Consider the following 14,032-nt stretch of genomic DNA (forward strand, 5'->3'; position numbering starts at 1 on the left):
TCTCCTAGTTAGCTTAACAGTACACATACTCTACTACTGTATGTGTCTCCTAGTTAGCTAAGCAGTACACATACTTTACTACAGTATGTCTCTCCTAGTTAGCTTAACAGTACACATACTCTACTACTGTATGTGTCTCCTAGTTAGCTTTACGGTACACATACTCTACTACTGTATGTCTCTCCTGGTTAGCGTAACAGTACACATACTCTACTACCGTATGTCTCTCCTGGTTAGCTTCGTAACAGTACACATACTCTACTACTGTATGTGTCTCCTTGTTAGCTTAACAGTACACATATTCTACTACCGTATGTCTCTCCTGGTTAGCTTAACAGTTCACATACTCTACTTCTGTATGTGTCTCCTGGTTAGCTTTACAGTACACATACTTTACTACTGTATGTGTGTCCTGGTTACCATAACAGTACACATACTCTACTACTGTATGTCTCTCCTGGTTAGCTTAACAGTACACATTCTCTACTACTGTGTTTCCTGGTTAGCTTAACAGTACACATACTCTACTACTGTATGTGTCTCCTGGTTAGCTTAACAGTACACATATTCTACTACTGTATGTGTCTCCTGGTTAGCATAACAGTACACATACTCCACTACTGTATGTGTCTCCTGGTTAGCATAACAGTACACATACTCTACTACTGTATGTGTGTCCTGGTTAGCTTAACAGTACACATACTCTACTACTGTATGTGTCTCCTAGTTAGCTTAACAGTACACATACTCTACTACCGTATGTCTCTCCTGGTTAGCTTAACAGTCCACATATTCTACTACTGTATGTGTCTCCTGGTTAGCTTAACAGTACACATACTTTCCTACTGTATGTGTGTCCTGGTTAGCATAACAGTACACATACTCTATTACTGTATGTGTCACGTCACCTAGTTAGCTTAACAGTACACATACTCTACTACCGTATGTCTCTCCTGGTTAGCTTAACAGTACACATACTCTACTTCTGTATGTGTCTCCTGGTTAGCATAACAGTACACGTACTCTACTGTATGTGTGTCCTGGTTAGCTTAACAGTACACATACTCTACTTCTGTATGTGTCTTCTGGTTAGCATAACAGTACACATACTCTACTACTGTATGTGTCTCCTAGTTAGCTTAACAGTACACATACTTTACTACTGTATTTGTGTCCTGGTTAGCATAACAGTACACATACTCTATTACTGTATGTGTCACGTCCCCTAGTTAGCTTAACAGTACACATACTCTACTACCGTATGTCTCTCCTGGTTAGCTTAACAGTTCACATACTCTACTACTGTAAGTGTCTCCTGGTTAGCTTAACAGTACACATACTCTACTTCTGTATGTGTCTCCTGGTTAGCATAACAGTACACATGCTCTACTACTGTATGTGTCTCCTGGTTAGCATAACAGTACACATACTCTACTGTATGTGTGTCCTGGTTAGCTTAACAGTACACATTCTCTACTTCTGTATGTGTGTCCTGGTTAGCGTAACAGTACACATACTCTTCTACTGTAGTTGTCTCCTGGTTAGCTTAACAGTACACATACTTTACTACTGTATGTGTGTCCTGGTTAGCATAACAGTACACATACTCTACTACTGTATGTGTCACCTAGTTAGCTTAACAGTACACATACTCTACTACTGTATGTGTCTCCTAGTTAGCATAACAGTACACATACTTTACTACTGTATGTGTCTCCTTGTTAGCTTAACAGTACACATATTCTACTACCGTATGTCTCTCCTGGTTAGCTTAACAGTTCACATACTCTACTACTGTATGTGTCTCCTGGTTAGCATAACAGTACACATACTTTACTACTGTATGTGTCTCCTATTTAGCTTAACAGTACACATACACTTCTACCATATGTCTCTCCTGGTTAGCTTAACAGTACACATACTCTACAACTGTATGTGTCTCCTAGTTAGCTTAACAGTACACATACTTTACTACTGTATGTGTCTCCTAGTTAGCTTAACAGTACACATACTCTACTACTGTATGTGTCTCCTGGTTAGCATAACAGTACACATACTTTACTACTGTATGTGTCTCCTATTTAGCTTAATAGTACACATACACTTCTACCATATGTCTCCCCTGGTTAGCTTAACAGTACACATACTCTCCTACGGTATGTGTCTCCTAGTTTAAGCTTAACAGTACGCATTCTCTACTACTGTATGTGTCTCCTGGTTAGCATAACAGTACACATACTCTACTACTGTATGTGTCTCCTGGTTAGCTTAACAATACTGTAAGTGTTCATGCTTCCTTACTACTGTATGTGTCTCATGGTTAGCGTCACAGTACAAATACTTTAAATATTTTATGCTTACCACTGAATGTGTCTCCTGGTTAGGTAAATAGCGCTTCCTAAACTACGATTGTATGTTTCCTTTCCTGAAGAGCTCCACCTAATTTTCAAATATTTTGTAAAAGTAAAAATACAATAATAATAAAGATTCACTAGAATGCATTCAGGTTATTCTTGGTTATTAGTTAAGTGCCAATTAAATGCTTGTTAAGAGAGCAGTATCTCTCTAACACAAATCACAGGTATATTACATATGTGTGAATTAAGTAGCTTATATCTTTAACTGTAACTCAAATGCATTTTTTTCCAAAACCTATATGCTTTTGAAAATTTCATCAAATAATGAGAAAACTATATATGGGAAAGTATGCTCTGTATATTTAACATTATTTAGGATTAAATACCTTTTTGAAAATTCTTCCTTGATATCTTCAAGAACACAAGGCTTTTGACTTCAATATTCCCAGGCCTGATAAGAAGGCTGATTAGGACACTGTGGAGGTGGCTGTTCCTGCTGTATGGTACCACCAGAAGTCATAGGCTGTTACACTGTAGCACTGTCTAAACTAGAACCTGAACAATCTGGAAACTTGTATTAATACAATACCAATGATGCAATGTTCGTCTATATTTGTGCAAGCTAAATTAGATATTAACTGAGATTATACTATTATATGTAATAGATAACTTAATTCTGGTCCACTTTACAGTCATACCCAAAAGTACATAAAATCATACGAAAATATATTTCAATAGTATTTCCTATTGAAATCTGTAACAAAAATCGGTAAAATCCTGCACTCATTCATTTGGAAGTTGGCCTTTTAAGCAGATACTCAAATTGTAATATGTATCGTATTGTTAGCATCATACTGCGATATGTATCGTATCGTGAGATATGTGTATCGTTGCAACCCTATCCATATCATGGTTTTTGATGTAATCACTAATTGTCCCGCATTGTTTCGCTATTCATCTGTTATATTTACTTAGTAGTAAGCCGACGTGACAATCTTTAATTCATTACGCTACCTGTTGGTGGTGTCGGAGACTTCCGTGTTTAGTTAGCGTGGGTGAGTTACAGATTTTTAAAGGTGTGGCAGATATCTGTATAAAAAGACCTCTTTAACACAGCTGATCCACTATTCGATACAGACTTGATTATCTCAATGAAAAAAAGACTTAATCTTCTGATCGATACCGCAGACTTAGCCTGATATGTATAGACAGAGATAGTGGAGGGACATCGACTCCAGGTCCCCGCACAACAAAACATCTGCATGTACAGTGTGGGCGATATTGATTTACTGCGACCAGTAAAAGACAAACAATAGGATTATGGAACACAGAATGTGGGGTGTTTGTGTCACGATCTGCGATTTTTGGAATCAAATGGAAGTTTGATAGAAATCAGAGAGACAAGATCAAATGAGAATCTGTTTGGGACAGAATGAACTGCCTTGTAAGCACAATCTTGAAATACCAAAGGTATAAGCTGATCTAATGAAAGACACGAATGGCCGTCAATAAAACTGAAGCTGTATCAAAGTGATCGGGAAGTTTATGAATGGAAGTCCATTCTATTCTTAGTTTGTAAATGGCAATCTATTCTAGATTTAGGTATGTGCTTTAGAAGTTACATGAAATACTTTCTATAATCAGAGAATGTCTTTAGAGTGTTGTTTTGTGAGTTTTATTAAGTCAGATAGATGGGTCTTTACACATTTGCAGACTGATGTTTTAAAAAGTTATAATACATGATTCTTACAAATCTACCAGGGTTACCCACTCATATGTGAAGTTGCTACTTATCAAGACGGAGTTAAAATTGAGAATGAAGTACCATTCGTGATTGAAGTACCTCGCCAAAGTTTTGCACTTTTAGAAAAGATAAAAAAAACATAGTTGAAAAGTATGTTGTGATTGAAGATTGATATAGACTTGTCAATGTTTCATTCTTTATATGAACTGGATGAATAAATTGATAAAGAGGAATATGAAAAATAATAAAAAGAACTGAAAATTTAAAACAAAATCAACTTTTTGAAAAAGCATTGACCATATATATTTGACTCCTACAATAATTTTTGTGGACATTCATGTAGAGACAAATTGGCGAACTTTTATACTCGTTAAATTTAGCATCTATATGTGTACTTTGTGCATACAGATGAATGGTAGGACTATATATATGTCTAATTTCTTCTATGCCAGATTTGATCTTAACACACATCCTGTTTCTATAAGTATTTGTAAAGTTTTACTTGGTAAATATATGTACCCTCATGTTGATGATAAGATTTTTTCCTGTAAAGTATGTGTTATTAGCTAATTGAAAAAATTGTTGAGTAATAGTTCCATTCTTTCAGGATGTAGTTGTCAGATTTTGAGTAGTATACACTTATTTCATATGATGCACACTGTAAACATTTTATTGCCATTAGAGTTTTGTTTGATTTAGTGTCTGTCACTGAGCCAGAGAATATAGTAAATGGGTGTTGTGTATACACAGTTTTAAAAATTGTGAGCTATCGAAGGGGTGACGCCCAGTCCCCAGGCAATGTGTTGTACATATATAGGCAATATCAAATGTATACGTTCACTATGGATGATAAAAGAGTCTTGATATTTCAAGTTAAGTCAACAATGAACATCTAGTGTTCTATTTAATGAATGATTTTTTTTTTCAAATATTGATGTTGTAAATTCTTATTCAGAACACTTAAAATTACTATAGTACCAATAGGATTTAGGTATGATGGTATGTTCAAATTGTGGGGCTGTGGTGGCCAAGTGGTTAATGCGTCTAATCGACTCCAATCACTAGCCCTCCAACATTGCGTCGCGGGTTCAAGGCCTACGTGGGGCAGTCGCCAGGTACTGGTTGCAGGTCTGTGGTTTTCTCCAGGTATTCCAGTTTTCCTCCACTACCAAAACCTGGCTCATCCTTAAATGACCACACAGGGCATGAAGAGGTTCAATTCCTGACCTTGACTTTGAAATTATAGGTGTATATAAACTGTCTTAGTGATTTTTAAGGCCCTTTGGACCTCTTTCTTAACAGCCATATTATTCTTGTTATTTGTATGATTGTCAGTCAATATGCAATCTGGTTATTTTGATCTACCACAGAATTATAAATTCTAATGTCATGGATCATCATCTTCACTACAAACTTACCAGGCTAAGTTTTGTTTAAAATTACAATGTTGTTTTGATGAAATCTCAGTAAACTGTACACAGAAAAAAAAAATGGAAGTTAAATCTGATCAACATTTAAAATATTTAGAACCCTTATATTATATTTCTACGGTCGTTTAAACTTACCGGACCTGCCCTGACATCCCTATACAGACTGACAAAGGCATTGTAGAGTGACGGAGTAGTTTAGACGGTCAGTACGTACAGTGCAGTGTCACAATACATGTATAGCATTCTTGCATGTCATCCTGTGAAATACAAAGTCCGGAACAAGGCAAGCCCAAATTATATTTTGTATTGAACATGTTACCTGTCAACATGGTGTTTATGTCCTTTATGTTACCAGGTAGTGGTGTATTCCTTGACTGCTGCTATTCTATGATCGGTGTTGTATTTATCACCTTGACTGAAATGGGTGCCACTGTATTGATAAACACGGAATTTATTGTTTACTGTTTCAAAGGCTTTTGAATTTATTTATTTTTTGTTGGTCTAAATATTAAACTTCAGGGCATGTTTCTTAGGTGTTTGGTTTATTCTTAAGTTTATGAAATATTTGTAAGAACTTGTAAAACAGATCTACAGAATTGAAGTATCTTAGATTTGTCTATCAGTTAATGTGTTTAAAGTATACATAAAGCTTATTTATTTATTCATAAAAAGGATCTTAATTGAGTTTGTATTTCATATGAGATTTATTAATCAAAGTCAAGAAATTTTCATTGATAAAGCTGAAAAGTAAATTTTGAGGCATTTAATTTCAATGATGTATGGGTAAAATGTGCTGAAAACTTCCAACATGTAATATTTTCCCTGACAAGGCGTTAATTTCTTTATGAATAAATCTTACTCTATAGCTATCTAATGTCCCCTGCTATTTATTTAAACTGTACAGTAAAACCCCTCTTAACCAACATCTATGAAGTCATGTTGTACAATATTGGACACCTGTCTTTACTGACAAATGACAGGTCTTATTCTACAGTGAAACCTGCCTTTAATGGCTTTTGTTATTATCATGTTTACTGTACAGTGACACCTCTCCATACTTAACCTATCTAAAACCTGTTTACTCTCACCTGATATAAACATGCTTAACCTAACCAAAACCTGTTTACTCTCACCTGATATAAACATGCTTAATATAACTGAACCCTGTTTACTCTCACCTGATATAAACATGCTTAATCTAACTAAAACCTGTTTACTCGCACCTGATATAAACATGCTTAACCTAACTAAAACCTGATTACTCTCACCTGATATAAACATGCTTAATCTAACTAAAACCTGTTTACTCTCACCTGATATCAACATGCTTAACCTAACCAAAACCTGTTTACTCTCACCTGATATAAACATGCTTAATCTAACTGAAACCTGTTTACTCTCACCTGATATAAACATGCTTAATCTAACTAAAACCTGTTTACTCTCACCTGATATAAACATGCTAATCTAACTAAATCCTGTTTTTAGCTCACCTGGCATGAAGTGCCAAGTGAGCTTATGCCGTGGCGTGCCGTTGTCCGTCCGGCGTCAATATTTTACTTTAAACGACTTCATCTTCATAACCGAAAGGTCTAGGGTGATGATATTTGGCCAGAAGCAAACTGGGATGAAGGGCTACAAAGTTTGTTAAAATTAATGACCTTCACCCATATTCAAGGTCACAGGGGTCAAATATGTTAAAAACTTTAAACATCTTCTTCTCGATAACCAAACTGCTCAGGGAGATGATATTTGGCCAGTAGCACGCTTGGGTGAAGGGCTATCAAGTTTGTTAAATGAATGACCTTCAATTATATTCAAGGTCACAGGGGTCAATTGTCTTAAAAAACTTAAAACAACTTCTTCTCAATAACCAAAATGCCCAAGGTGATGATATTTGGCCAGTAGCACGCTTGGGTGAATGGCTATCAAGTTTGTTAAATGAATGACCTGCAATTATATTCAAGGTCACAGGGGTCAATTGTCTTAAAAAACTTAAAACAACTTCTTCTCAATAACCAAAATGCCCAAGGTGATGATATTTGGCCAGTAGCACGCTTGGGTGAAGGGCTATCAAGTTTGTTCAAATGAATGACCTTCCCCTATATTCAAGGGCACAGGGGTTAAATATGTTAAAAACATTAAACAACTTCTTCTGAATAGCCAAAATGCAAAGGGTGATGGTATTTGGTCAGTAGCATGCTGAGATGAAGGGCTACCAAGTTTGTTCAAATGAATGACCTTCACCCATATTCAAGGTGACAGGGGTCAAATATGTTAAAAACTTTAAACAACTTGTTCTGAATAACCAAAAGGCTCAGGATGTTGATATTTAGTCAGTAGCATATTGGGATCAAGGACTACTATGTTTGTTAAAGTGAATGACTTTGACTTATATTCAAGGTCACAGGGGTCAAATTTGTTTAAAATCTTTAAACGACCTCTTCTGAATAACCATGGGTCCCAGGATGTTGATACTTTGCAAGTTGCATCCTGAGATGAAAGGCTATAAAATTTGTTCAACATAATGACTTTGTTTGACTTTCAATCACAGGGGTGAAATGTTTTTGAAAAAATTAACAGGCTCTTTTGAATGAATTTTAATCATAAATACTGATATTTTGCCTGTAGCTTTATTTTAGATCACTTTTAAGGTTACAAGTGTGAGATTTATACCAGGTGAGCGATGCAGGCCCATTGGACCTCTTGTTACAGACTTCTGATAATGTTTTTTACTGTAAAGAAACCTATCTATACCGACACCTGATATAAACATGTTTAATAAGTGTATAGTGGCACCTGTATATTTTACTAACCCTAAACCATGATTCTGCATGTACAACTGTTTGTGTTGTGTACCCTTAAACCTTTCCAATACAGCATTTGCTTTATCAATACACTATGGGTCAGTCTTAAAGTTGAAAATGGCTCTGTACATATGCTTTATATAAGTATAGCCTGCTTTTTTATGTGCATTTCATATTTTAAACAAACATTTGTACTCTTCAGTAGTAAATCAATACAATAGTCTGGAATTTTCAGTATTTTGTTTCAAAATATCCCCTGTGTATTACAAATCACTTTGAATCATGTCTCAGATAATTTTTAAAAAGAAATTTTGTAGATAAGAATTGTTTGTATTCATGCCAACTTTACTGGCGCTGTGTCGTATATCAGGTAGATTCATTAGTAGCCTATACAACTGTAGGTGGTCTGACTTCTCAAATGAATCGGTTCTAAGCTGAAACAATATTTTTGTCACGATTCCCTTATCGATTCTAATAAAAAAATCCAAATGACTAGGACATAAAACGAGATGAAATCTGGTTTTATTGACTTTTCGAGATTGAAAACAACGTATCGCCCACCCATACCAAACCTTTTTAGAATGATTTGGACCATTAGGCAGTTACAGAGCTGGCACATTGCTCACAATGTTTGTCAGATTTTTAAATTGGTAAGATAATTTTGATACAAAATAGTATTGATTTCGCACATAGGTTTTATATGACAGTGTTTGTTAAGACGCTTCAGACAAGATTGTCTGTATCATGTACCTCCATTGTTATGGCCCACGCCCGGTATATACTGAGGCTGTAGGTACGGAGGCTGGTTACACAGAGGTACTGAGGCTGACTAGGAATGAAGGCTACTGCTGGTGGCACGTGTAACGGCAGTGATCAGTCTCCCACTCAAAGTCTTATACTGTTCCACCTCAATCATAATACATTTTTCTAACCGGTGCCAAATTGGACCAGCTGAACGTCCTGTGGTATGCCAGCTCTGTACTGTGTCAGACAGCTGTCGTGTTGGTCTTTGTACTTGTGATAAAGGTGTGCTTTGTGTACTACGGTCAGTACTACTACAGGGATTTGTTTGCTTTGGCACAATCTCGTCACAAGTTACGGCTACCATCGTACGGCTAAATACCTGTATTATTACATACATGTGTACAGGGTGATTGGGTCACGGGTTAGGTATTTTTGTGTTCTATTTTTGGATGAAGTACTCATTAAAAGACTTCGTAGTTCCAGGAACGAAAACATTGAAGTAGAAAAGCTCCCAGATTTTCTGTATGATTCAGTAGACGTTGGATAACAATTGAAAGTGACAACAATACAATGGATTAAAATGGGATTGGAAATGAAATCTGAGGATTTAGAAACCCACCATTGATGATTTTTACCATGGGTGTTAAGACAATTTTTGTACCTGAAGTGTCCCTTTAGATTCAGGATCTGATAAATATCTGGATCAGGTACACATGTTTACCCTTTCATCTAAAAATTATGGAGTGTGTGATTAAACTAGGAACTTAAATAGGATATACCCCTTATCACATGGTTGCACCTAACCAATGGGGACTGTATGGTATAATGGTAGGCCCTACCTAGAGTTGTTGCCGGAAAACACCCCGTTAACGGGACCGTGTCTAAACACATTGACACAGGAGAGCATGGAGCCACCTGAACCCCAGGATCCACTTCTGGGGACACCAGGTAAGATAACGAGATTTCCATACATAAAGGTCGTCTTATGTAATGTTCGATTTTGTACTTTGTGACTGAATTCTTGTTTTCTGTGACTGGTGTTAAAGCTTACTTAGGTAGCAGCTGTACCTCTATTGTGTCTTACTTACCTGTATCTCACTAGACAGCTGTATGTCAATATACATGTGTTTACCTGTAGTGCACAGGTAAGTTAAACCAGTCCGACTCACGAACAGAACTTTGTAACTGGTATAAAAAATCTTCAGTACATTATGTATGTCTCAGTATATCGGTGAGGTTGTTTTAAGTTTAAGCACACAAATCAAGTTGATATGTGCCTATGGAGGTGTGAATAAGTCGGGCTCCACTGACTTTCACTTTTCATCATTGTCGTAAGTGTTGTGACGTAAAATACACACACTGATGTTCATATAGCGTGCTAGACTACAAAGTTAGGTGACACTTTGACACAACAGTTATAGGAGGAGATGAATTACAACTACATGTGTATGTCCTCCCAACCAAAGGATATTATCACTAAAGGTAAATATTTCAAAACTGTTTGTGTGATTTTATCAGTAGGTCAACTGGTCAAGACTGCAGAATTGTCATATCAGTTATATAGAGAATAATATATGCCTTTTTCCATATCGCACCCAGTATCAACCCAAGACTGCAATATCAGCCCGAGGTCCTATAATGCAATCCATGTACGGGAAAGATTTCTGCTGTCTTTTGTCTTAACGTTTTTTGTTCTTCTACTTCTGGTACTGAGTAGGGTTCCATGCAGAATGTTATTAAACTCAGGCGCATGTTGGCAGACAGCTAAAAACCTCTCTGCATATTTACATTTAAAAAAAGAATAAAAAGTCACTGGCTTAGATGGTAATTAAATGCCCTGTGACCAGCTGGTAGCCTTCCAGCATGGCCTTGAAGTCCTCTAATGATGTGTGTTCCTTTTCAAAATATTGAGTTTACCGAAATTAGGTTATACTATTTTAATTTACATTTTTGGCTTGATGATATCTTCCTTAATTAATGGTATGTATAGTTAATTAAAAGTATGCATAGAGTGTATGTTTTATTGAGCTTCTTTATATCAATAGATTTACCAGTGCGATGATGTTTGGTTAATTTTCCTACCAATCAAAATCTATTGAATTCAACACTGTCTTGTTAGATGTTTCTGGAATGGACTATGACCAACTTCAAGCTAACTATTCATATGTAAATGTTCCTACTTGTTAACTTCTATTTGGTTACAAAGACGTCTTGATGTTACGTAATTCCTATACACAGTTACTGCATGGTGCAGATGCATATTTATCTACAGAGAAATTGTGTTTGTTGTATGCAAGCTCACAAAAAAAACCTAAACATGCCGATGCATTTCGTCAAACACGTAACACGCCAATGCTTTTTGTACTTCATGCTGTAGGTACTTGTGTTAGAAGTGGTTACATGACCTATCAGGATGGGTGAAGGTCATTGAAGTCTAGACGACCTACGTAGACCTTGGTTTACACATCCAAACTTTATTGCGCAGGGAATCGTTGTCATCCCAAATTTATGACCTCACTGTAAAGGACATAGCTAGACAACTGAAGAACTGCAGTACTGAACACTCATAAAAACGACGTATAATACATACCTGTGTGCACTTGTTTACAGCTCTTATCTTGATACGCATAGGCATTACACTTACACATTGATTCTAAGGTAAAGGTAATGCACCACTGGGAAAATGAAGATAAACTGTATGAAATGTTCTAGGCTGAAGTTTTCTCATTCAAGACATCTTTATTCTGTATTCAATTAATACTTGATGCCTTAATTGGTGCCCCGCATTGGAGGTGCGGGTGCCTTATACATGTAATTATCATGGTGTCTGTCCGTCCAGCTGTCCACACTTTTATTTCTGGAGATTATCTCGATTTGATACAGTTGTAGGGGTTTTAAAAGTTAATACGGTCAAGGTGACAGTGACTTACTAAAAAATAACCCAAAGGTGGGGGGTTACAGTCAGGCACATGGTGGTGCTCTTAATTACTGACCTATCAGATAACAGTTATCAGGTTTATTTGTGATGATTGATCTCAAGTTAGTCGTTGGCCACCAGTGATCTGGTTAGATTTCAATTCATGATATGAGAATGGAAATGAATTCTTTTGAACTCATTATCATAGTCATACTCAAATATGACTCAAAAACTCAATTCTGTGTCTCGATGCAATCGAAGCAATCATATTCCAGTATATATGGTCAATTCATAGAAGACTACTTAACTAGATTGAGTCAAGTATGACTTTAGGCGGCACAGTAGTCTAGTGGTTGGACGCTAGGCTCATGACCGAAGGGTTGCGGGTTCGAGCCACGGCACGGCACTGTGTTGTGTCTTTGAGCAAGATACTTTACTCCGCCTGTTCCAGTCTACCTAGCTGTAAATGAGTATGTGGTTGGGCAGTGCTAGAATTGTTGAATGCTAGCTGTTAGCACCGAAATGGCAGCTCCGGCTGTATGCTCCCCAGGGAGTTGAGAAAGATATTGGCTGGTTGCAAAGGCCCTATAACCACGGATAATAATTTATAACTAGGTTACTTTCTGCAAATGTATCGGAAATCAAAGGTATCCTATAAGTGTCCAGATTGGCAATATTTACAGTGTTTTAACAGCAGATTTTCAGTGGGAAAATGCAATGGCTAAAAGTTTTGGTTGCTAACTAAAGGAGCTCTATATTTCTGTTCTGATATAGTTGTATAGTGGTGATTGGTTATACATAATGTAAGAATGTTAGAACTGCTAATTGGTTGGATTAGAGAGATTATTGGATAATCTGCGGTAGAGATAAGCCCTAGCTGTCTGGTGGGTCACCTGGCTAATGTTTATGTAAACTCACTAAAGAGATTTACTGAGTCAACATTCCCAAACAGTTACATATGTTGATGTTATGTTAGTGATAGGAGGGGTAGCTTTTATAGTTTAAATAGGGTTATAAATTCCCTGGAAGGGTTACTGAAATAGTAAGAACATTGAACATGTGGGACAAACAGACCAGTGCACTGGAGGTTAATCTGCCACAGGTGCATGGTTGTGTGGTTTATTTATAGGATCAGAAGCTCTAACAAGGTCGGAGACGACCTTATTACCATAACAGTATTAACCAATGTTGTTTAAACTTACTTCAACTTTTTATATACATTGTATATAATATGACCGTGTCTGATTACTACACAGCTAGAAGGCATCACATGTGCCCTTCGGACCTTAAATCTGTATGTTTTGGTTAAAAATAATTCTATCATGTAATTGAGCATTGAAACACAGCCATCATGACAGCCATATATATATGGTATCGATGTCTGGCAATGTGATATTGACATTTAGTATCGACCACTGTGGTAAACCTGTATATTAGCTCCAGAGGAGACCAACTGGCTGTATGTTTGATATAAACTTACTGCCCAGCCACCGGAGCAGTAGTTGTCACATGGTTCCAGTACATGCATCGGTCTGCCCCTCGTCACTCACATGTGTATTTCATTAGGAGCTTCTGATGTAAACAGGAAGTTTGACAGGGTGGCTCTGTAGTGGTTGTGTTGAGATTGATGTATAGTTGGTGTACCACTGCAGTCTCCAATACAAACAGTGGACCACACGCCACACGCAGACTGTGCTAGCATAAACATGCAGCACAATTACTACAATGACTTTAATCAGCTGAGGAAACCCTCCCTGAAGTTACCCTACTCCAAGTGTGGTTAGTATGTCACTGTTTATTACCTGACACTCCTGTAGATATTAATTCTGAGTTCCATAGGTGATTGAAGAATTATCATTATAATAGATTTCTTGGTAGTATATATGAGGGTTGATCAGTGAACATAATAAATGCAATTTTTAACAAAAAATATGTTTTATTTGTTAACAGTAGAAATTAAAATCTTTACTCTTGATATTTTATATGAACTATATGATATTTTATGAACACAATTGTTTGTAAATATTTCTATG

General features: G+C 36.6%; 1 protein-coding gene across 8 annotated transcripts in view; it reads left to right on the forward strand.

Annotated features, from left to right (window-relative positions):
* LOC110466076 overlaps window positions 1-14,032 on the forward strand; it is a 35,952-nt gene that overhangs the window by 11,728 nt on the left and 10,192 nt on the right. Inside the window, exon 1 of one of the 8 annotated variants that reach the window (XM_021522362.1) lies at window positions 9,324-10,030. The exons of 5 other annotated variants lie outside the window; for them this stretch is intronic. In XM_021522362.1, coding sequence (XP_021378037.1) covers window positions 9,889-10,030 — 142 coding nt within the window. In that variant the 5' untranslated portion in view covers window positions 9,324-9,888. Of the gene's footprint in view, window positions 1-9,323; window positions 10,031-10,314; window positions 10,565-13,511; window positions 13,779-14,032 lie in introns of those variants that run through there. 2 more of the 8 variants (XM_021522365.1, XM_021522363.1) reach the window with 2 other exon arrangements.

This window comes from Mizuhopecten yessoensis, unplaced genomic scaffold (assembly GCF_002113885.1).
Source record: "Mizuhopecten yessoensis strain PY_sf001 unplaced genomic scaffold, ASM211388v2 scaffold11115, whole genome shotgun sequence".
NCBI classification, from domain to species: Eukaryota; Metazoa; Mollusca; class Bivalvia; order Pectinida; family Pectinidae; genus Mizuhopecten; species Mizuhopecten yessoensis.